At 40.5% G+C, this 25,043-nt stretch overlaps 1 protein-coding gene across 1 annotated transcript in view; it reads left to right on the top strand.

Annotated features, from left to right (window-relative positions):
• The first annotated feature begins 2,216 nt into the window (after window positions 1-2,216).
• TCAF1 (TRPM8 channel associated factor 1) overlaps window positions 2,217-25,043 on the top strand; it is a 32,388-nt gene continuing 9,561 nt past the window's right edge. Inside the window, exon 1 of the mRNA XM_047096133.1 lies at window positions 2,217-2,836. Coding sequence (XP_046952089.1) covers window positions 2,217-2,836 — 620 coding nt within the window. The remainder of the gene's footprint in view (window positions 2,837-25,043) is intronic.

Genomic DNA, 25,043 nt, shown 5'->3' with positions numbered 1-25,043 from the left:
TTAGTTTTAGAGGCCTCTGCAAATGGTAGAACGTGCTCCTTCAGGAGGGATCTTGGGTTTATTCGTTACCTCAGAACCAGGGCCTTTTTGTCTGTGCCTTGGACCTTTTCAAAGGCCCGTGGAAATATTTGAGAACCAAATGTAGTCATTGTTAGTTTTAGTGTCAGCATTGGCTCCAAAATGTGAAAACTATAAAATCAGAATCATTAGGGGCACCTGGGTGTCCCAGTCGGTTACGCATCCGACCCTTGGCATCGGCGCACGTCACAATCTCATGGTTCGTGAGACCCAGCCACGCGTCGGACTCTGTGCTCTGGCAGCATGGAGCCTGCTTGGAATTGTCTCTCTCTCCCTCTGTCTCTGCTCCTCCCCCCATCATCTCTCTCTCAAAATAAATAAACTTAAAAAAAATCATTAAATGCTTAGTCCAGTATTTGTAAATTCTAACATTAGGTTTGCTTGTTGTTCACTTTGTAAGAATTCTCTCTTATGCACGTTGGCAAGTTAAATAGCTTACCCTTAACCTAATAATTATAAGCAAACATACATGTGTATGTGTGTATATACACATATAAGTGTATATATGTATATATATATATAGGTATATATATATATGTGTATATATACAGGTATATATATATGTATATATATATATGAAATAAGTAATTGAAAGGCACTTAACCTGTTACTTCCTTTAATCCTTGGGACAACCTGATGTGGTAGATACTCTTATCCCTTCTTAGTGAATGAGGAAATGAGGATGGAAATGTGCTGCCCATCTCACAGTCAGTAAGCGAACAGCTGAGATTCAAGCCCTGGTAGCCTACCTCCAGAGTCCGGGCTTGGAGTCGCTTTGCCATATTGCCTTCAGAGAGAATATTCTCTGACAAGGGAAACAGAAAGAAAAGAGGTTACGGGCCCAAGACTAAAAACCTGGGACTTTTCAGAAGGGGTAAGAGAAGGCTGGAAAGTAAATGGGTCAGCAGGTTGAAGATGTTGCGCTCGGCCCAGGCAGTAATGTTACTGGTGGTGACAGCCTCGGGGACCGGCCCTGTCCGGTGCCACCGGGTGGGCAGTGAGAACGGCAAGCCCTCGGTGTCCTGATGATGAAAACACATCTGCTCTTGAGGGGATCGCTCCAGTGCCGTGCCCACAGTGGAGGTCAGACTGTAGCGCATCCCGAGCAGGGAGCTCACGGGGAAGCAGCAGAGGATTTATGCGAGGCCACGGCCACAGACATACACACCCGTCTCCACGGTGTCTGGGCACAAGTGAGAATCGGCCATCGTTTCATAATGTGTTGCATACATTCCGCTTCTGGATTCAAGCCACAGAGGACTTCCGCTTTCCTCTTCTCCAGCTGTGACTGTGACCAAGGACACTTCTCAGAGGACGCAGGCTTTCCAGACTGAAACTCTGGGGTCCCCGAGCTGCACTTAGTGAGATCGGTGTGGGAGCTGAGTGGGGTGGGGACAGCATGCTGCACCAGTGTGTGTGTTTCCGGTGGCTGCTGTAAGACATTCCCACGAACTGGGGGACTTCAAACGGCAGAAATCTATTCTCTCCCGGTCCTGGGGGCACAGAAGTTTGAAGTCAAGGTACTGGCATGGTGGTTCGGTCTGCAGGTTCTGAAGGAAAATCTGCTCCTCGCCTCCCTCTCTTGGCTTCTAGTGCTCACCAGCAACCTTTGGCCGCCCTTGGTGTAGATATATCACTCCCATCTCTTAGCATTCTCCCCTGTGTGTCTTGTCTGCATCCAGATTTCTTCTTAAAGGATGTGACTCATTGAATTAGGGCCCGCTCAAATCCAGTATGGCCTCATCTTAACTGGATTGTACCTGCAAAGACCCTATTTCCAAAGAAGGTCACATTCACAGGTACCGGGAGTTAGGACTTGAATGTATCTCTTTGGGGACACAATTCTGCCTTCATTTCTGTTTGTTTCCTTCTGCGGTAGAAAAGTGCCGGGCTCTTTTAGTTTAACCACAGGAGTTTAGGAGGACTGGTCAGGGTGCGATGCATTCTCCTGGATTGGATACCTTGACCCCCCCTTGGTGAGTCCCTGAGTCATGTCATAGAGTCAGTCTCGTCTGCATAGACAGAAGAATTGCCCCAGCCGGGGGAGCAGTGAACTGTTTGGCTTGTTTATTTATTAGTTTATCTGTCCTTCCCCAAACTGAGTCTTTGATTTTCTCTCTACAGAAGCCGATCCAGCCATGGCGACTCCCTCTGCTGCCTTTGAGGCCCTTATGAATGGAGTGACCAGCTGGGATGTCCCCGAAGATGCCATCCCATGTGAACTGCTTCTCATTGGAGAGGCCTCCTTTCCGGTCATGGTGAATGACATGGGCCAGGTCCTCATTGCTGCCTCCTCCTATGGCCGAGGCCGCCTGGTGGTGGTGTCCCACGAGGACTACTTGGTAGAAGCCCAGCTCACTCCCTTTCTCCTCAATGCAGTGGGTTGGCTTTGTTCTTCCCCTGGGGCTCCCATTGGCATACACCCGTCCCTGGCACCCCTGGCCAAAATCCTTGAGGGTTCTGGGGTAGAGGCGAAGATTGAGCCCGAAGTGAAAGACTCCCTGGGGGTTTACTGCATTGATGCCTACAATGAAACCATGACAGAAAAGTTGGTCAAGTTTATGAAACGTGGAGGGGGCTTGCTCATTGGAGGCCAGGCCTGGGACTGGGCCAACCAGGGCGATGACGAAAGGGTGCTTTTCACGTTCCCTGGCAACCTCGTGACCAGTGTGGCCGGCGTGTACTTCACTGACAACAAAGGGGACACAAGTTTCTTTAAAGTCTCCAAGAAGATGCCCAAGATCCCAGTCTTAGTTAGGTAAGTGCATTTACCCCGGTGGGGATTTGGTTGCAGGTTCAAAAACAGACATGGTTCTTGTCTTTAGGTTGCTCCCAGGCTAACAGAAGAGAACTTGGCACTTAGGCATTGATTCACCCTAAATCAACCAGATTTTAAAAATACCCTGAGGCACAGGAGGGTTCCTGCCTTCTCAGACCAGGCACTCAGACCAGACCATTGCTGTTGCCTCCCAAGACAAGACCACTTGGCTCTTTGAGCAGAGAAACTTCTTAGTGACCATGATGTTCCCTGACATCTAGCTTGAAATATGTTGTTTGTGCTAAGTCTAAGAGTTAGGGGAGGATTTTATGTCTGTAGGCAAAAGACCTGATGATGGAGAATGAGGGACACCGATGATGGGTACAGAGACAGGCTACATGGAAGGTTCTTTAAGAGCACTAACCAGCCTGTTCTGTGTACACTATGCTCCAGCATCTCATACAGTGCTGGACGTAAGCAGGTTTGTAGATGCTCAGTAAACATGTGTTGGCTGGTGACTAGATGGATGAATGAGGGAGAGTAGAGGTGGGTGTAGTTCCAGGAGTAGAAGAAGTGTACTAGGCCACACCCTGTTGTACCTTAAAACTCACAGCATCCTTGGAGCAAAGAGCACTGGTGTTTCTGACTGGTGGGAGCATGGTAAAGTAGGGTTGGGTGAGGAAGGCACAGCAGGGTTAGAACAGACATACAGATCATGGGCTGTGGCCCCTCCTTGGCATGGAACATTTGAAACAAAACCCCATACGTGCAAGGAGGAAAGACACGGTTATTCTGGGGCATAGTGATTGATCAAATTGATCAAATTTCAGTTTACCAATGACCTTCATCCTAAGGAACAGGGAGGGAAGGCTTGGCCATAATTCTCTTTCTTAACTACCTAAACCCCCTTACTTGCCTTCAAAGATGTTTTTCTCTATCAAAACCATACTTCTTTTTTCTTTGGCTCTACCTAAATCATTTCTCATCATCAGTGATTCTGAATTGCGGGTGGAGCTCGGTTGTGTGTGTGTGTGTGCACTCATATATGTGTATGCACACGTGTAAAATCAACTGGAAGACTGATGCTTGAGGGAAAATCAGAGTTAATAAGGCAAGTATGCAGACTCTGTTGTGGAGATTGTGGGTTTTTAGTTTTGGTTGTTAACTAGGTGAGACGGCATCACAATCATTGACTGTCTTTACTTCTACAGGTAGCTATAGCAAAGCATTGCTCATATGTTAAGTGGGTCATTTTAGACGTGTAGATGGATTGAAGATGACAATACTGATTTTCCTGAGCTGAGCGTGTGCATGTGTGTGTGTGAGGGAGAGAGAGAGAGGCGTGAAATACTGATTAAATGCATATGTTGAGATTAGTATGGGAAAAGAGAAAACAAGAACCCTCTCCTCCTCTCCCCATAGTTTTAATATTTACTCTCTTGTAGCCAAGGCTGAAAAGTAGACGTTGAGGGATATTTCTCCCACCTGATGTTGTTGCGGTTGCTAAACTATATATTTATCCACATTCATTAATTATAAACCTAAATCTGGGGCCCCTGGGTGGCTCAGTCAGTTGAGCATCCAACTTAGGCTCAGGTCATGATCTCGCAGTTCATGAGTTCCATCCCCGCATCAGGCTCTGTGCTGACAGCTCAGAGCCTGGAGTCTGCTTCAGATTCTGTCTCCCTCTGTCTCTGCCCCTCCCTTGCTCATTCTCTCCCTCTCTCTCTGTCTCTCTCTCTCAAAAATAAACATTAAAAATTTTTTTTAATTATAAACCTAAATTGACTGAAGTTTACTTTATGTAAATTAGACCTTAATAAACCTTTAAAACTAGCATTTTTATTTTTATTTATTTTTATTTTTTAATTTAAATTCAAGTTAGTTAATGGGTGCCTGGGTGGCTCAGCCCATTGAACGTTTGACTATTGATTTCAGCTCTGGTCATGATCTCAGTTTGTGGGTTCAAGCCCTGCACTGGGCTCTGCGCTGACAGTGTGGAGCCTGCTTGTGCTTATCTCTGTCTCTCTCTCTGCCCCCTGCTCCCCCGTTCATGATCTCTCTCTCTTTCTCTCTCTCTCTCTCAAAATAAATAAACATAAAAAAATACAATAAAATAAATTTAAGTTAGTTAACATACAGTGTGGTATTGGTTTCAGGAGAAAAAATAGATTTTTTAATAGGACTTTAAAAAAAATAATCAGAGACAATCAGATTCATGTCCAAGGATATGCAATGCAGCACTATTTGTAATAAGGAAGAGTAGTATAGCTAAATAAATTAATAGAATTATTAACCAACCATTAAAACTATTTCCAAGAATATAGTTTTAGGCATGGGGAAAAGGGCATGGAAAAAACCTCTCAGGGGGTACTATGAAATGAAATAAAGTAGGATACTAACCTGTTGTTCAGTATGTTCCCACTTCTGTTCAAAAAATATAGCTATGTGTAGAAAATATTATCAAAGGAGAAGGCCATAATATCACTTCACATACAAGAACATTAAAGACAAGAAAAATAATTTAGAAGTCCTGTTAAAGATCTTCCACATCTATCAATGCGCCATTCTATGACATAAACAAAAAATATAAAACCTAATTTAAGTCTCTTAGTTCAATTTTTTTGACATCTCTGATATACATATAAATGTGTGTGTGTGTGTATGTGTGTGTGTGTGTGTGTGTGTGTGTATTGCCAATTGCCAATACTTTTGAATTATGTTTCTTCTTCATGGATGGTCTTTTAAACCACTTTCTCAGTATTGTGGGATCTATTATTTTTTTAATTTTCATTTTATTAAAAAAAATTTTTTTTAAGTTTATTTATTTATTTTGAAAGAGAGACAGCACGTGCATGAGCAAGGGAGGGGAAGAGAGAGAGAGAGACAGAGAATCCCAAGCAAGCTCCCCGCTGTCATTGTGGAGCCCAGTGCAGGGCTTGATCTCACAAACCAGGAGATCATGACCTGAGCCAAAATTAAGAGTTAGATGCTTAACCGACTGAGCCACCCAGGCGCCCCCTAATTTTCATTTTAAAAAGTAATGTCATAAACTCACAATACAACTTTTTTCATCTTCATATATTATTTTCCCCATTCACCCATAATTTTACATCATTGTCCTCTTAGTATACATGCTAGTTTGAATTCTACTCACAGATATTTTTCATTCTATATAGTCTTTAAAGTTATATTTGATTCACTTCATGAGAATGCAGTGCATACACCATATTTATTTAATCATTTGCCTGCTGTTGAGCATCTGGATCTTTCTCTACTCTTGTTCTTATAGGTAGTACTGCAGAGAATATCTTCAAAACATTTTACCAGTATTAGACAATACAAGACACCAAGATGATTCTGTTAGAATTCAAGGGAGATTATTTCCATCACCGGCTGAGCGAGGTTCAGATGGAAAGCCCCTATGGATTTAGTTACTCTGCCAAAGTATCTTATTTATTTTTAAACCCTCATTTAAACATAAGACTGTGAATTAAGCTAACCTTAATCTTATTACTTGCATATTTCTTACTAAATTAAATTCTACATACGATCCTGGGATCCTCTTAGCCTTCTAAAAGAGTACACTGTCCGCAGGTTGTTATCAAGATGAATCACATTTTTATCAGAGGAAGAGTCTAATTTATGATCAGAAAAATACTATCCCTAAGTAATAAAACCAGATGATCTACTTTTAGCTGGGTGAGAATACCCACAGTTGTCAGGACATGAGCCTTCTAGTCACTGCCCTGGTTTCCTGCCCGGAAAGCAAAGCGTCATCATCTGCATTTAGAACACTAGCCTCCATGGGCCGCCTGGGTGGTTCAGTCGGTTAAGCTTCCGACTTTGGCTCAGGTCACCATCTCATGGTTTGTGAGTTCAAGCCCCACGTCGGGCTCTGTGCCGACAGCTCAGAGCCTGGAGTGTGCTTTGGATTCTGTGTCCCCATTCTCTGTCTCTGCTCCTCTCCCGTTTGTGTTCTCTCTCTCTCTCTCTCTCTCTCTCAGAAATGAGTAAACACTAAAAAAAATTTTATTTTAAGAAAAACACTAGCCTCCACGTGCCCCGTAAGACCAAGCCACATGTAGGCTGTTCCCTGAGCGATTTCTACTCTCCTACCAGCTTCATTCAGTGCCTCAATTGTGCCTTGGCTCTGAGGCCAGTGGCACTGCACTTTATGTGCAAAAGAAGCCTCACCTTCTATTATTTCATTTGAAAAACACTGGGTCCATTGTCATAAACTACCTGGTCCCATTGCAGGACTCAGTATTCATATAACCTGGAAAAGGCCCAGATTTTAGAGTAGGCAGACTTCAGTAAGTTCCCAAGCTCTGTCTGGTGCATGTGCTATAACCTGGTGTTGGAGCCACCCTCTCTAAGCCTCATCTTCAAAGTGGGATTAACAATGACTACCTTTCAGGGTGGTTGTGAGGATTAAATGAATGAAGAAAACATGCTCAAATACCTAAGGCACTTTAATTATTCTGACATCCAGCCTCCACACTATGGTATGTAAGTTGTAGGATGCCATGAATATCATCCCCAACCACTGATGATTACCTAGCATCCATCATTATGCTGCTTTACCCCAGGTCATGTGTGTTCTCCGAGTTGTGTAAAGTATCGGCCTTTTAGGAAATTATTTATTTATTTTGAGAGAGAGAGAGAGAGCATGTGCATATGTTCGCATGCAAGAGGAGAGGGGCAGAGAGAGAGGGAGAGAGAGAATCCCAAGCAGGCTCCAGGTGGTCAGCACAGAGCCTGACACGAGGCTCCATCCCACCAACCTTGAGACCATGACCTGCGCTGAGATCAAGAGTTGGACGCTTAACCGACTGAGCTACCCAGGCACCGCAAATATTGGCATTTTCTCTTTTTTTTTTTTTTTTAATTTTTTTTTTCAACGTTTATTTATTTTTGGGACAGAGAGAGACAGAGCATGAACGGGGGAGGGGCAGAGAGAGAGGGAGACACAGAATCGGAAACAGGCTCCAGGCTCCGAGCCATCAGCCCAGAGCCCGACGCGGGGCTCGAACTCACGGACCGCGAGATCGTGACCTGGCCGAAGTCGGACGCTCAACCGACTGCGCCACCCAGGCGCCCCCAATATTGGCATTTTTACTCATGTTTCCACCTACTTCCTCTACCAAACTGAAGCTGCATCATCATAATCAATTGCCACATTTTATCCTCTTTATACATTTAATACAACAGGTACTAGGGACCGAATTGGCTCCGCCAATAAGAGATGTGATGTAAATTAAATGCATCATTAGATGATGAATCTAGGGAGGTTTAGGAGAGGAGGAGGTTAGGGAGACAAACCAGAATAGTTTGTCTAGTCCCTCTTTTGGATAAGAAGTCCCTTATCTCACTTGTACCAAAATCTCAGGCTTCTATTACAGAGTTCTATTAAGGAATGTTGTTCGTTCATTTTATAGCCAGCAATTTACTGAATATATTCTATATCCCAGGCAGTATTTTGTATGTCAAGACAATGATTTCCAAAGATCTAGTAATTAAAAACAGAAACCTTCAACAATAGCCAAATTATGGAAAGAGCCTAAATGTCCATCAACTGATGAATGGATAAAGAAATTGTGGTTTATATACACAATGGAATACTACGTGGCAATGAGAAAAAATGAAATATGGCCTTTTGTAGCAACGTGGATGGAACTGGAGAGTGTGATGCTAAGTGAAATAAGCCATACAGAGAAAGACAGATACCGTATGTTTTCACTCTTAGGTGGATCCTGAGAAACTTAACAGAAACCCATGGGGGAGGGGAAGGGAAAAAAAAAAAAAAGAGGTTAGAGTGGGAGAGAGCCAAAGCATAAGAGACTGTTAAAAACTGAGAACAAACTGAGGGTTGATGGGGGGTGGGAGGGAGGGGAGGGTGGGTGATGGGTATTGAGGAGGGCACCTTTTGGGATGAGCACTGGGTGTTGTATGGAAACCAATTTGTCAATAAATTTCATATATATATATATATATATATATATATATATATATATATATAAACCAGAAACCTTCAGTAACAAGACCTGGAAGAATTTACAAAAAACAAATAACTGTGTTCGGAAGAGGGCTGTGATACTGAGTTTCACTGGAACCTGGAAACCTGTGATCTTCCTGCCAGTATATGCAGCAAGACATGCTTGGCATGCAGTTTCACCTCTTCTTCTCTCTAAATGGAAAGTGCTGGAGTAGAACATCCTTGTCCTCCTTTTAGCTATTACTCCATTGAGACTGGTTTTCTGTCTACGGTGATCCCCATATATATTCAGTCATCAGAGATGCATAGAAAAGAATGTTATACCAACGGTCGTGCTCTCCAATGTCTGCATGCTCCAAATTCCTTGGCCCTGTGAAACCTGAATTGACGAACCTTACGCAGATATTAATTAATAAGCTTACTTATAACAAGGATCCACAAATCGTTGGAGGTCATTGCTTGTTACATGTTAGGAATATTCAGAATGCTAACTATAGAATTTTATGTCAGGATCATGGCGGGGCGTGGTGGGGGTAAATATCCTCACCTAACTCCTACTCTGTCCTCACGGCATGCTTAGTTATGTAGGCTAAAATGGCATAAACTGGCTCTCAAAAAATAAACAAGACATTTCAGAGAGCGAATCCAAGTGGAAAGACAGGCCACGTTAGAAGAGTAATTGCTAGGGGCTCCTGGGGGCTCAGTTGGTTGAGCTTCTGACTTTTGCTCAGGTCATGATCTCGCGGTCCGTGAGTTTGAGCCCCGCGTCGGGCTCTGTGCTGACAGCTCAGAGCCTGGAGCCTGCTTCGCATTCTGTGTCTCCCTCTCTCTGTCCCTCCCCCACTCATACTCTGTCTCTCTCTCAAAACTAAATAAACATTTTAAAATTTTTTAAATAAAAAAAAACCAGGAATTGCTACATCACAATTTAGATTGCTTTCCCTTTTTTTTTTTTAATGTTTATTTTTGAGACAGAGAGAGACAGAGCATGAACGGGGGAGGGTCAGAGAGAGGGAGACACAGAATCTGAAACAGGCTCCAGGCTCTGAGCTGTCAGCACAGAGCCCGATGCGGGGCTCGAACTCACGGACCGCGAGATCATGACCTGAGCTGAAGTCGGCCGCTCAACCGACTGACCCACCCAGGCACCCCTGCTTTCCCTTTTTATGAACATTTTCTTCCAGTTTCAAAATACATGCTTGCTGGAAAATAACAGAAATAATCCAGAAGTAGGCAAAGTAAAAAGGGAAAGATCTTCATCTCTGCCTGTCCCTCTGCCCCTGCTGATTTATTCCTCCAGAGTTTGGACTCTATCTTTTCTGACTTTTCCCCCATTTGTGTGGGAGGACGGTGTGGAAGAGCTGGGGGAACAGAGAGACAGAGACAGAGAAACCTGCAACTTGGTTTTCCACTTAATTATCTTGAACATTTTCCACGTGCATCTTTCTGATAATGTGCATCATCCTTCAGAATGGCTGAATAGCGTTTTGCGTTGGATTGTTCCATAAGTCATTTAACTATATGCCTGTTAGCACACAGTAAAGTTACTTTCTAATTCTTCTCCTGTAAATAAAGATATAATGAATATCCTTTTACTGAAACCCACACAGGCTGGATATACACTTATTCATTTTAAGTGCTTGGCAGTTTCCTTTTAGAAATTTCTTATTTTGGAAATCTTCAAACGTATATATTCATAGAAATAGAAATAAGAGCAGTGAACAAACACATATCCGTCACCCAGCCAGTGCAATTCTCAACTACCAGCTAACTGTCTCCACTCACCACCTTCCTACCCCTTTCCTCTCTCTTCCAGTTTTGAGCAAGTCTCTGACATTGCATCATTCTGTCCATAAAATAGTGTATCTCTAAAAGACAAGGACTGGTCTTTAAATATAACCACACTACTGTTATCACATATTTTAAATAGCATTACTTTTTCTGACCTAGCAAAATATCAGTAACAATATCGTTTTTTGAGAGCATTCTGTAAGTACTCTCTCTTACGTACATATGTCTAAATTTATCCCTTAGAGAAACAGGATTATTCATATTCTCCATAAATTACTTAATTTTTGCATACTTGATCTAAAAGAGATCTCTAAGACAACTGTTCCAAACTCCCACTGAGATTTTAAAACTGAACTTGGCTTTTATTTCCCATATTTTAAAGCTATATTTTGGTATCCTGAAAACTCCTGAGTTTTTTTCATGGTGTGTATGTTTTGTCAGAATGTACCCTTTCTAGCAACTGGTGTTTTTCACCTTGAATTCTATTTTGTCTAGTATGTAGTTACTATTCCTATTTTTTTTTGTTTTGCTTCTCTTTTTGTTTTGTTACTCTTTCTATGTTTTTTTCTAAAAGGTTTGTCTCTTAGTGTAAATCTGATTTTTTAACCTAATCATAGTGCCTCTGCGGTTTACAAGGTAAATAATCCATTTATATAATCAAAAAATTGATGTTCTAGATACTATAATCTTGCTCAATATTTTGTTACACTTTCTCATTGCTTCTTTTAAAATTTTCCTTTACAGCCTTTTGCTCCATTGGTTGAGTTTCTTTTTCTCTTCTATTTGGAAATTACACAGGATTTTTCTATTCTTGTAGCTATCCTTAATTTTTTCCCACATCTTTATGTAAAAATTTTTCACACTTATGGGAACATTGCAAGAATAATGTAATGATAACCATACCCTTCACCTAGATATGTCAGTGACTAGATTTTGTCACATATACTGTATAAACACACAGAAACAGATTACTTTGCCTAACCATTCGAGAGAAACCTATAGACGGAGTAACACATCACATCTAAATACTTCAGTGTATATCTCCTAGAGACAAGGGCATTTTCCAGTATAACCATAATACAATGATCTAAAAAAAAAAAAAAACCAAATGGTGCCATTGATACAACACTATTATTTAATGTCCATGTTCAAATGTCTGCAATTACCCCAACAACATCTTTTTTAGATTTTTTTTTAATATAGGATCCAACCAAAACATTTGCCAGCTTTTCTTATCTTTCAGGACACTGGTGTTTTTGAAGCATCTAGCCCAGCCATTTTGTGGAATGCCCCTCAGTTTGGATTTGTCTAATTATTTTCTCATGATTATACTCAGTCCAAACATTTTTTGGCAAGAATACTACATAGGTGACATTGGGCTCATTACAAGGTATCAAATTGGGAGGCATATGACATCAGTTTTATTGTTACTGGTGATGACAGAATTGGCTATTTAAATTGGAGTTTGCCAGATTTTCCTAGTGTAATAGTGCCTTTCCCCCCTTTTAACCAGTTTAACCTATGGTGTGACAATGTGAGAGTATTAATGTCCTGTTCACCAGCAACCTTCCACCCAGTGGTTTTAGCACTAGTTGATGATCTGTGCCCGGGTCAATATTTACAAAAGTGATTACTTCTACTGCACATGGGTACTTCCTGCCCCTTTCTTAAAGATTCATGTCAAACATCACCTCTTCCAGAAAACCTCTCCCACCCTCTCCCATTCTGACATGGATGTCTCTCTTCTGAGCACCTGTAGCAACCTGACCTTCTAGCTGAGTGTAGGTTTACTTGTAGATTTCTGCCAGAATTGGTTGGGATCCCTCCCTACCCCTACAACATTTGTTGTTGATTTTGTGGTGGTTTTAAAATTTTGCTTGAGTATCACTCTGTACTCATGGACCCTTTTATTTTTTTTTAAGTTTATTTATTTTGAGAGAGAGAGAGAGAGTGCGAGCGGGGGGGGGGCAGAGAGAGGGAGAGAGAGAACTCCACGTAGGCTCTGTGCTGACAGTGCAGAGCCGGATGTGGGGCTGGAACTCATGAACCATGAGATCATGACCTCGGCGGAGACCAGGAGTCAGATGCTTAACCAACTGAGCCACCTAGGCGCCCCACACATGGACACTTTAAAAAAAAAATCAAATATAAATCATTTATAGTGCGTGTTTTTGGAAGGTCATACTGTCTCAAATTTGGCAAGTGCAAAGCCCTATTAAGCTGACTCCTAAATCATTTGACACGCCCCATCAGTTTTCTTGTATTTACTCAGTGTCTGGTACAACAAGACGTTGCAGGTTCATGTTGTCCTTTTCTAGTCCAAAACCAGATTCAGCCATTTCTTCAAGAATTCTTAGTTCCTTTTGGTGGTGAATGGTATTTAGAAACTATGGTCATCACGGTGTACTCACTGCTGTTGGACTGTCCTCATTCCTGGGCTCCTCAGAAGACAGCCAGGAAATACTGATCTCATAATCATAAGTTCAAACTGATACCCCCAGTTTTAATCCAAAACCACAGGGAAGATTCCCTGTTTGTATCTTCCATCTCCCATAATGCGAATACTGGTTTCCACAACTTCAGTATTTACTCATTAGCTCAGTCCTACAGTGCGCACAAAATAATTTCATGATTACTATTCCCACAGTATAGCCAAGAGCATAAATAGTAAGTTTTAAAGATTTCTTTGTATTTATTTTTATACTCAGAATATACTTCACTGAGCGTAGAATGTCCGAGTACTGTGTTCAGAAGGTACTTGGATTGTTTGTTTTCATTTGGTCCTACTTTTATTTAATGTGGGTTTTTGCCTATATTTGCTTATTTAATTTTATTTTTTGAATGTATTAAGTACTGACATGGTTGTAACAGCAAAGTACACTTCTTTATTTTTTTTTAAGTTTACTTATTTATTTTGAGAGAGAGAGAGAGCATGCACGAGTGGGGGAGGGGCAGAGAGAGACGACCTTAAGCAGGCTCTATGCCAGGTGCGGAGCCTGACAAATGTAGGGCTTGATTAACCTCCATGAGATCATGTCCTGAGCTGAAATCAAGTGTCGGACTCTTAACAGCCACCAGGCGCCTCTATACATAGTATGTTCTGATCACAGTAGTACTGCACTAGAAATCAGTGGGATAAACATATCTGGAATATCTAACTATTTGTAAGTTAAAAAATACATGAATATCCTACAAGTCAAAAAAGAAATTGCCAAGGAAATTAGGAAATGTTTTGAACTGAATAAAAATGAAAACACAACATGCCAAAATTTGTGTAATGTAGTTAAAGTAGTGCAGAGAAAGAAAGGCATACTTTTAAATGCTTTTATTAGAAAAAATGAAAGGCTTAAATTCAGTGGCCTGAATTTCCACATCAAGAAGCTAAAAAAAAAAAAAAAAAGAAAAGAAAAGAAAAGAAAAAAGAAAAGAAAAAAGAAAAACCTGACCCAAAATATGTGGAAGGAATAAGAAGATAATAAAGATGAGAGCAGAAATCAATGAAACAGGAAGTAGAAAAACAATAGGGAAAATCAGTAAAAACAGAAGTTGGTTAGTTGGAAAAAATCAATAAAGTGATAAATCTCTAGATACATTGATCACAAAAACAAGAGAGGAATACAAATGATAAATTCCAGGGATGGAATATAGATGATTAATATAGATCCTACAGACATTAAGATATAAGGGAATATTACAACTGTATGTCAGTGCATTTGACAGCTTTCCACAGAGAGACAAACTGCTAGAATTGACACAAGAAGAAACAGAAAATGTATGTTAAAGGAGTTGAATTCTAATTTAAAACATCCCAATACTAAATGCAATCTGGTATCCTGGATTGGATCCTAGAAAATATCAGTGGGAAAAGGTGAAATTTGTGTAAAGTCTGGAGTTAAGAGCATTTTACTAATTTTAACTTACTAGTTTTGGCAAACGTACCATAACTGTGTAACATGTTAACATTTGGAAAACTGAGTGAAGGGTATATTGGAACTTGGTACTATTTGCAACTTTTATGGTTTTTTAAAATAAAAATTTTATTTAAAATAAACAACAATGCAAAAAAAACCAATAAGGAGATAGCTTCACTGATGAATTTTATCAAACATTCAAAGAACAAAAGATACTAACCCTACATAAACTCTTCAAGAAAGTAGAAGAGGAGGAAACTTTCTGCAACTTAATTTATTAACTAGTATTTCTCTGATACCAAAACCGGAGAAAGACATCACAAGAAAACTACAGAACAATGTCCCTCATGCAGATGCAAAAATTCTTAATAAAATATTGTAAAAAGAATAAAAGTAATATATAAGAAGGATACTACATCGTGACCAAGTATGGCTTATCCTGGGAATGCATGGCTGGTTTAACACTCTACCATGGAAGTAATTCATCATACTTTTTTTTTTTAATGTTTACTTACTTTTGAAACAGAGAGAGACCAAGCATGAGCAGGGGAAGGGCAGAGAGAGAAAGAGAGAGACACAGAATCCGAAGCAGGCTGAGCTGTCAGCATGGAGCCGGACGTGGGCCTTGAACCCACGAACCGTGAGATCATGACCTGAGCGGAAGTTGGACACGTAACCGACTGAGCCATCCGAGCACCCCAGTAATTCACCATATGAGCAAAATGAATGGGAAAACCATATAATTCAGTACACATGTGTACACACACACACACACACACACATACAAAAGCATTTGACAAAATTCAGTACCAAATCATGATAATATTTTAGCCAACTAGAAATAAAAAGGAACTTCTTCAACATTGTGAGAATCATCTTTGAAAAAGCTATAGCTAAGAATGTGCTTAATAGGGAAATACCCTAAAATTGAAAACAAGGCAAGGAAGGATATCTGCTGTCACTGCTTTTATTCAACGCTGCACTAACGATCATAGCCAGTTCAGCAAGGCCGGTAAAAGAAGGCGCAGAGATGAAAAATTAAGAAGTAAACCTATGTTTATTAGCAGAAAACATGAGATCTATGTAAAAAAACACTCTTTAAAACTACAAAAAAAGCACTATAATAATTGAAGTTAGTAAGGTTGCAAGATACAAGGTCAATAAAAATCAATTACATTCTTATATACTAGCAGCCAAAAATTGACAATTGAAATTAAAAATAATCCAATAAAGATAGGACCCCAAATCATGAAATACTAATGAATAAAGTTAACGAAATGTTATAAGACCTATATCCTGAAAGTATAAAACATCACTGAAATTAAAGAAAGCCTAAAGAAATAGAGAAATACACCAGATTGATGAATCAGAACACTCAGTAATTTTAAGATGTCAGTTTTCCCCCAAATGACATAAAGATTCAATGCAATCCCAACCAAAGTTCAAATGGACTCTAAAATTAATGCAAATGAAAGGAACTAATACAACCTAAGTTCAAGACTTACTAGAAAGCTAAAGTAATCAAGATACTGTGGTGCTGGCATAAGGACAGCCATACAGATCAGTGAAATGACTACACGTGGTTCAGAAATAGGCTCACAGATCCATGCTCAATCTTTTCAACATACGATTCTGGAGCAAATGGATACCCTTATGGAGAAAAGGCGAGTCCTGACATTTATCCTGCTCCATACAAAACAAATAACTAAAAAGATCTGGCCCTAAAAGCCGAGGCTAAGATTCAAAACCATCTTTTCTTTTTCTTCCTTCCTTCCTTCCTTCCTTCCTTCCTTCCTTCCTTCCTCCCTCCCTCCCTCCCTCCCTCCCTCCCTTTTCTTTTTTCTTTTTCCTTTTTTATGTCAAAAACTTCTAAATGAATGCACAGGAGAGATTATCTGTGACCCTGGGTTAGGCAAAGATGGACTAGATAGGACACAAAAAGTACATGAGCCATAAGAGGAAATGATTGATAAATTGAGCTTCATAAAATTTTAATAACTTCTGAAGTTCAGTAGATAATATTAAGAAAACAAAAAGGAAAGAGAAAAAGAAAGAAAGAAAGAAAGAAAGAAAGAAAGAAAGAAAGAAAGAAAAAGAAAGAAAGAAAAAAAGGGAGAAAGAAAACAAAAAGGCAGGCTATAGACTAGAAAAATTATTTGCTGTATTTGTATCTGACAATGGATTTGCATTCAGGATACATAGAGAACTCTTACATCTCAATAAGAAGACAAACGATCCAATAAAAAAAATAAAAGGACAAAGTATTTCAACATACTTCATGGAAGATAAGCTATGAAAGGCCAGTAAGCCCATGAAAAGATTCTCAGTATTGTTAGTGATCAGAGAAATGCAAATTAATGTCACAATTAGATACCATACACCCCACTAGAACTGCTCCTAAAAAGACTGACAAGAAGTGTTGGTAATAATGTGGAGCGACTGGAGCTCTCATACATTACTGTTGGGAATGTACAGTTGGAAAACAGTTTGGCAATTTCTTATCAACTTAAACCTACTCTTCCCATACCACTCAGACATCTCATTCCTAAGTATTTATCCAGAAGAACGGAAAACACGTCCACACAAAAATTCCGCACATCATTGTTCATGGCAGCAAGCCCCAAACTGGAAGCTACCCAAATGTTCATCAACAGATGAACAGATAAACAAAATGTGACATATCCACCCAGGGACATACTACTCAGCAGTTAAAAAAAAAGGGGGGGATAGATTACTGACAGGCTTAATAATATAGGTGGCTCTCAAAAATGTACTCTAAGTGGAAGAAGCCAAATGCAAGAGTATCTACTTTGTGATTCCATTTATATGAAGTTTCAGAAAAGGCAGACCTAATCTACACCGAAAGCCAGCATGTCAGTGGTTGCCCGGGGACTGAAGTGACCAAAATAGGGCAAAAGATAGCTTTATGTGGTGATGGAAATGTTATGTATTTTTATTGTGATTATACCAGTGTATAAATGTAACAAAATCTCATCAAGATGTACACTTTAAATGGATGGATTTTAACACATGTCTGCGAGGTTGATTTTTTCAAAGTTGGCATATTCAACACAATATCAAAGGAGAACAAAGTGGGACTCACTATACTTGAGACTCACAGTAATCAAAAGAGAAAAGAGTGTGGTATTCGTGAAAGAACAGACAAACTGAATGGAATAGAGAGCCCAGAAAGAGACCCACATAAATCTGGTCATCTGATCTTTGATAGAGGAACAAAGGCCATACAATGGAGCAAAGAAAGTCTTCAAAAATGATGCTGGAACTGCACATCCACAGGCAAAAAAATGAAACCTAGGCACAGACCTTATAGCTTTCATAAAATAACTCAAAATAGATCACAGACCTGAAGGTAAAACACAGAACTGTAAAACTCCTAGTAGATAACATAGGAAATAATCCTAGATGATCTTGACTATGGCTATGACTTTTTAGCTATAATACCAAGGAAACATGAACATGATCATGGGTAGGCTGGGCTTCATTAAAATTGAAAACTTCTTCTCTGCAAAAGTCAATGTCAAGAGAATGAGAAGACAGGCCACAGACTGGGAACATATATCTGCAAAAGGCACATCATATAAAGCATTATCATCCAAAATATATAATGAGCTCTTAAAATAACAATAAGAAAACAATATAATAAAATGGTCCAATGACCTTAATAGACACCTCACAATAAGATGTACAGATGTAAGATAATCCTATAAAAAGACACTTCAGGGGCGCCTGGGTGGCGCAGTCGGTTGAGCGTCCGACTTCAGCCAGGTCACGATCTCGCGGTCCGTGAGTTCGAGCCCCGCGTCAGGCTCTGGGCTGATGGCTCAGAGCCTGGAGCCTGTTTCCGATTCTGTGTCTCCCTCTCTCTCTGCCCCACCCCCGTTCATGCTCTGTCTCTCTCTGTCCCAAAAATAAATAAACGTTGAAAAAAAAATTAAAAAAAAAAAAAGACACTTCATATCACATATCATCGGGGAAATGCAAAGTAAAACAATGAGCTGTCACTACACTGAAAATCCAAGACATTGACACCACCAAATGCTGATGAGGATGTGGAGCAACAGGAACTCTCGTTCACTGCTGATGGGAATGCAACATGGTACAGCCACCTTCGAAGACAGTTTCACAGTTTCTTACAGACTAAACTACTCTTACCATATGATCTTGCAATCACACTCCTTGCTGTTTACCCAAAGGAGTTATATCCACACAAAAACATGCAAGTGGATATTAGTAGCAGCTGTGTTCATAATTGCCAAAGGTAGAAGCAACCAAGATGTTCTTCAGGGGGTGAATAAGTAAGTAAATTGTGGTACATTCAGAAGTGGGGTATTATTCAGTGCTAAAAGTAAATGAGCTAATAAGCCATGAACAGACATGGAGGAAATTTAAATGCATGATTAATGTATGATTGCGACTGGATGACATCTGGAAAAGGAAAAACTCTGGAGACAGTAAAAAGATCTGTGGATGCCAGGGGCAAGATGAGAGGATGAATAGGCAGGACACAGAGTATTTTGGGGGCAGTGAAAATACTTGATGATACCATAATTAGGGATACATGTCATTATACCTTTGTCCAAACCCACAGGATGTACAACAAGAGTGAACCCTGATGAGAACCATGGGCTTTGGGTGATAATAATGTGCTAATGTAGGTTTGAGTGTAACAGATGTACTACCCTGATGGGGATGTTGGTAACGGGAGGCTATGCATGTGTGTGTGTGTGTGTGTGTGTGTGTGTGTGTGTTGGGGGGGGTGGTATGTGGGACTTCTGTGTGCTCTCCCCTCAATAGTGCTGTGAGCCTAAAAGTACTCTTAGGGGCCTTTGGCTGGCTCAGTCAGTACAGCTTGAGACTCTCGATGTCAGGGTCATAAGTTCAAGCCCATGTTGAGCATGGAGCCTACTTAAAAAAAAAATAAAGCGTAGTTTTTTTTTAATTGGCATGTTAAAGCCTGAAAAAAAAGAAAAAACCTTCTCATTCACTTTCCCTCTGTTTGTAATCTGTTCTCACCCCTGTATGATAACCAATTTCATTAGTTTCTTGATTATTCCTTCCTGTTTCTTTTTACAACAGTGTGTGTGTGGATACATATTGTGCCCAGTATTTCACAAATTAAAGGAAGCATGCTATGAATACTCTTTTACACCTTGCTTTTTTCAATGAATATATCTTGATAATTATGCTTTGACAATATTTAGAAATCTCCCTTATTTTTTTTTCCATAGTGGCATTCTGTTTGTCTCTATGAGTATACCATAGTTGATTCAACCAACCTCTAATGTACGGGCATTTGTGTTGCTTTCATGTTTTTGCTATCATAAAGTTGCAATGGATAACTTTGTTTCAAGTGTTTTCATTTTATTGAAATTGTGCCTTTTGGCTAACTTTCTAGAGATAAAATTGCTAGGTCCAAGGATAAATGTATGTATACTTTTGTTAGAAATTGCCAAGTTCATCTCCATGTTGGGTTGTACCACTTAGCATTCTCACCAGCAGTGGAGAGACGATGGCTGTTTCCCCCACACAATTCTAACAGAATAGTTATCAGACTTCTGAAGCTTTGTTAGCCTGATAGCTGGGAAATGATATTCCAATATAGTTGTAACTTGTATTCTTTTTTCTGTTTTAAGTTTATTTATTTTTAGATAGAGGGAGAGAGAGCATGAGCAGGGGAGGGGCAGAGAGATGGAAAGAGAGAGAGAATCCCAAGTAGGCTCTGCACTGTCAGCACAGAGCCCAAAGAGGGGCTTGAACCCAGGGACCATGAGGTCATGATTTGAGCCAAATCTAAGAGTTGGACACTTAACTGACTGAGCCACCCAGGCGCCCCTTCATTCTTTTTTCTAGAAGTAAATCAGTGTGTGTTAAGGGTCATTTAGTTTTTTTGGTTGCAAACTGTCCTTTTACATGTTTTGCCCATTTTCAGATATGTTTTTCGTGTTCTCATTTTAAGAGTTCTTCACAGATTAGAAATATTCATCTTTTGGGGCGCCTGGGTGGCGCAGTCGGTTAAGCGTCCGACTTCAGCCAGGTCACCATCTCGCGGTCCGTGAGTTCGAGCCCCGCGTCAGGCTCTGGGCTGATGGCTCAGAGCCTGGAGCCTGTTTCCGATTCTGTGTCTCCCTCTCTCTCTGCCCCTCCCCCGTTCATGCTCTGTCTCTCTCTGTCCCAAAAATAAAAATAAACGTTGAAAAAAAAATTAAAAATTAAAAAAAAAGAAATATTCATCTTTTATCTGTGATTACAGCATGTTTGTTTTTTGAATGTACTTAGTATTTCTGCCATTCAAAAATGCATATGTAGCTAATTTTATCAATCTTTTCTCTTAGCACATTTGATTTGGGGTCATAGTTAGGAAGCCTTTCCTCACACCTAGATTATGAGATTTCACTCTTGGTTTCTTCCAGTACTTGGGTGGTTTCCCTTTTAAAATTTACCGCTCGGATGCATTTGGAATCTTGTCTTGTGTGTTGTGTGACAGAGGGTATCCATTTTATCTTTTCCCAAATGCCTATCCAGTCATCCCAACATTTATGAAATTATATTTATAATTTATAATATATTAATTATTTACATTTTATTATATAATACATTATATAATATTATGCATTATATATTATTACATAAATATTTAAGTTATTATATAATTTATAATATAGGTTATTTGAAATTATATTTATGAAAGTATCTTTTCCCAGTAATACAAGATGCCACCTTTATTATACACTAATAGCCATATTTACTGTGTTGCCCTTATTGTTTTAGTAAGCTTTATATTTTTAGATCTGAGTTGCGAATTAACTAGTTTTTATAATCTACATCTCCAAATTAAGAACGCCATTTGTCTCTTTCTCGCACTTTTGCACGCTCACCCTCTACCTCCCAAAACAGCGGCACCTTGGTTCCAGTTTGGTTTTGCCTCAGTTTAGTTTAACGTCATGGTCCTGCTAATTCGGGATTCTTTCTTAGCAACTGCAGCAAGTATCAGAAGACCTTTCTCAGCATTACTTATAAATTACACTGGTATTCGTGCCCGCCACTGTTTCGTGAAGCCAATCTGTTTGTCTGTTGTACTTGTTTTTCTTTTTCTAGACCTACAGGGTAACCTTAGGTACATTTTGGGGAAAACTTTCATGAGTGGTACATTTTCTAAACCCTTGATGTGGTGTCAGTATTTCCACATGCCAACGAAGAGTTTTAGGTGGCTGTGTGTGCCATACGGAGTGCCTTCACTGCCCTCAAATACTTTGTTTTTAGGGAACTTGTTTCACTTCTTTGTAGGTAATTTGTTCTCTTTGGCTTTGTTTTCTTTCTGGCGGCCTTCAAGGCTTTTTCTTCATGTTTGAAGTTCATTAGCTTGTCAGTAACCAGCTGGATCCCGCACTTCTCATTTACCCTGCTTTGCATTCGGGTAGTCCTGTCTTTCTGAGAACTGAAATCGGTTTTTCAGTGCAAGGAAATTGCATGTAATTGTAGATTTCTTGCTACTTTTTTTCTCTTTCTTTGCTTTCTTAACTCCCGCTTGCTAGATCTTCTCCTTTGTCCTTCATTCTCTTTTTTCTGTTTAGCATTGTGCCTTTCAGCACTGCCCTCTGGAACGATCACTTGACTCAGTTTCCCTGTTGACTTATTCATAGTGTTCATCCCCATCAAGATTTACTTTCTGCCATGTATTAAAATTGAGATTCCCTGGCAATTATACTTTTATTCTAATGAGTAACTTATTATAGCAGCCTGTTCTTTTTTTTTTTTTTTTTTTTGGAGACAAAGTATGTCATCTCAAAACTCCAATAATCTACAATATTTATGTAGGACTTTCTTCTTCATTTATCACTGTTACTAGAGTGTTGGTTTTCTCTGGTTAGTTTCGTGCTTCTCTTTCACGGTGTTACTTTTCATCGCATATTCAGTGATTCTTGTTTATTTAAATATTAAGTGGCATTGAAATTCTAGATTGGTCATTACTGGTTACTGAGGTGTATTTTCTCAGGACAAATGATAATCCCTACTCTTCCTGTTTTCTTGGTCTTTTTCTTTCACATAGATGCAGTTACAGATTCTTCTGTTTTCAAGGGTTTCTGATCAGTCTGATTCCGTTTGATTTCCATTTTCTATAAATTTCTCACTGGCCCAGTTTATTGATTGTGCCCTTCTCCAAACCCAGTGCTATCATGGATTTATTCTGATTTTAAAACTTAATGTTTCATTTCAGAAGAGAATGGGAAAGAGAAGTAAAAATCCAGTTCAGATTTTTTTCAGTTTATGAAAGAAAAATTTTTCTCCCCCTGCATAGAAGTCATGGCTATTAGATATAAAAGACACTCTGAGGGTGCCCCCCAGCTTAGCATGAGCAGGACCTCACCCAGGCTCATTGTCTAGATGAGGTTCTAGCGACTCAGTGTCTGGACCTCAAGTTTGCACATCCAGTATCACCCCCCTTGTCCAAATAGTGTATAAACCTTGATGCCAGTGTATTTATCTAAAACACAGGGGTGCCTGGGTGGCTCAGTCAGTTAAGCGTCTGACTCTTGGGTTTGGCTCAGGTCACGATCTCACAGTTTCTTGGGTTCAAGTCCCGCGTCGGGCTCTGTGCTGGCAGTGGAGCCTGTTTGGGATTCTCTGTCTCCCTCTCTCTCTGCCCCTCCCCTACTTGTCTAGTTTTTGTCTTTCTCAAAATAAATAAATAAACTTAGAAAAAATAAAACAATAAATAAAACACAGTGACCTACCTCTTCACTGATTTCACCTGTAAAACAACTGCGTGAAATTTATACACAAAACTGCTTCTTATAAGAATTTAAACACATTTTGCATTTAATTTTATATGCAGGTATAAAGTCATAAAAATTTTTTTTAATTAATATTTTTAATTTTAGAATCACCAAATTAAAGACAGACTGTCCAAGATATTGCTTGAGAAATAGACATGTCACAAAACTAGAACATTCTGCGTGGCCTGGCCTGTTGGGGCAGGTGATCGTCAGAATCAGAAGCAAGATTATAATCACAAGGTGGCTGGGTAAACTGAGAATCAGAGCAGGAACAGCGAGCTGAATAACTTCGGAGGTTACTACCTGAAGGAGCTGGAGAGTCACTAGGGTGATACCTTGTCTCCAGGAGAGGCTCGTGCCCACTGAGAGCACCGCAGTCTCCCCGTCGGTTAACTGGAGTCCTCCCATCCAGAGGACACGACTCAGCTCTGCTGTCCGCCTGGTTCCTGTTTTCCATTGTATCCTGGCAGCTGCCTTCTGCAGTTACCACATCTTTACAAAAGTGGCACAGCCAGTTCTGGGATCTCGAACTTATGGAGGTCACTCCACCTCTTACCCCCTGAGGATCCCACTAGGTGGCCAGGGCTGCATCTCCTGTTTTGGGGTTACAGGTGTCCTGAGGTGATAGGGGTCCGTTACCCAGAGACGGGTACAGATGGTGCTGAGAAAGACCTTACAGTGTGGATGTCACTCCAGCGAGCCGGCAATGAGTGGGTGGAGTGCTGGGTGTCAGCAGTCAATCCTTTTAGGTTCAAGTTACCAGGAGGGTCTCACTAGAGTTGAAGCCACTCAGCTCCCCTGCCCCACCTTTTGAGATAATACTGGTGCCACCAAGTCAGCTCTCCATTGACTTTATTTGCAGAAAATTGGCTGCACAGAACTTATAAATAAGGTTCTTTATGAGAATGAAAACATGATTCACCATTCAGTTATTTATATAATGTGCAAAAGGCTGAAATAAACACTTAAATCTGGAATATTTAAGATATAATATTAGGTAAACACAGCAAGCCTTCCTTTGAGATTTCCTTTGGAGAATTTGGGTTTTTTTTTTTTAAATAAATTTGTGTTGCATTTATTCATCTTTGAGAGACAGAAAGAGACAGAGCATGAGTGGGGGAGGAGCAGAGAGAGAGGGAGACACAGAACCTGAAGCAAGCTCCAGGCTCTGAGCTGTCAGCACAGAGCCTGATGCGGGACTCGAACTCACTGACTGCGAGATCGTGACCTGAGCCGAAGTTGGACGCTTAACTGACTGAGCCACCCAGGAGCCCCTGTTTATTTATTTATTTTGAGAGAGAGAGAGAGAGAGAGAGAGAGAGAGACAGCACACACTTGCAAGTGGGGGGGGGGGGAGTACAGAGAGAGAGGTCAGAGAGAGAATCCCAAGCAAGCTCTGAGCTCTTAGTGCAGAGCCCAACGTGGGGCTTGATCCCATCAACCGGGAGATCACGACCAGAGCTGAAATCAAGAGTAGGGCCCTTAACCGACAGAGCCACCCAGGCGCCCCTGCTTTGGAGAGTGTGTCTTCCAAGAATGAGCAGACCAGAATCAACGTCCCCCTGTCTTCCCTCTGACCAGCCTCCGTACCCAGGGAGGTCAGATATGCCCACCTTGTTCTCCCAGCTGCCCTGTGAGAGACAAAAGTGGTCATATTAGGAAAGCTGCTGCCTGCTGTATGCTGGGTGCTGTCCCCGGGGCTTTCTGTGGCT

Source organism: Lynx rufus, unplaced genomic scaffold (assembly GCF_022079265.1).
Source record: "Lynx rufus isolate CCGP_SWC_20201006 ecotype Redwood Valley unplaced genomic scaffold, mLynRuf1.p SCAF_4, whole genome shotgun sequence".
NCBI lineage: Eukaryota > Metazoa > Chordata > Mammalia > Carnivora > Felidae > Lynx > Lynx rufus.
The sequence above is the reverse complement of the archived record's forward strand: the minus strand, read 5'-3'. Positions and strand labels throughout refer to the sequence as shown.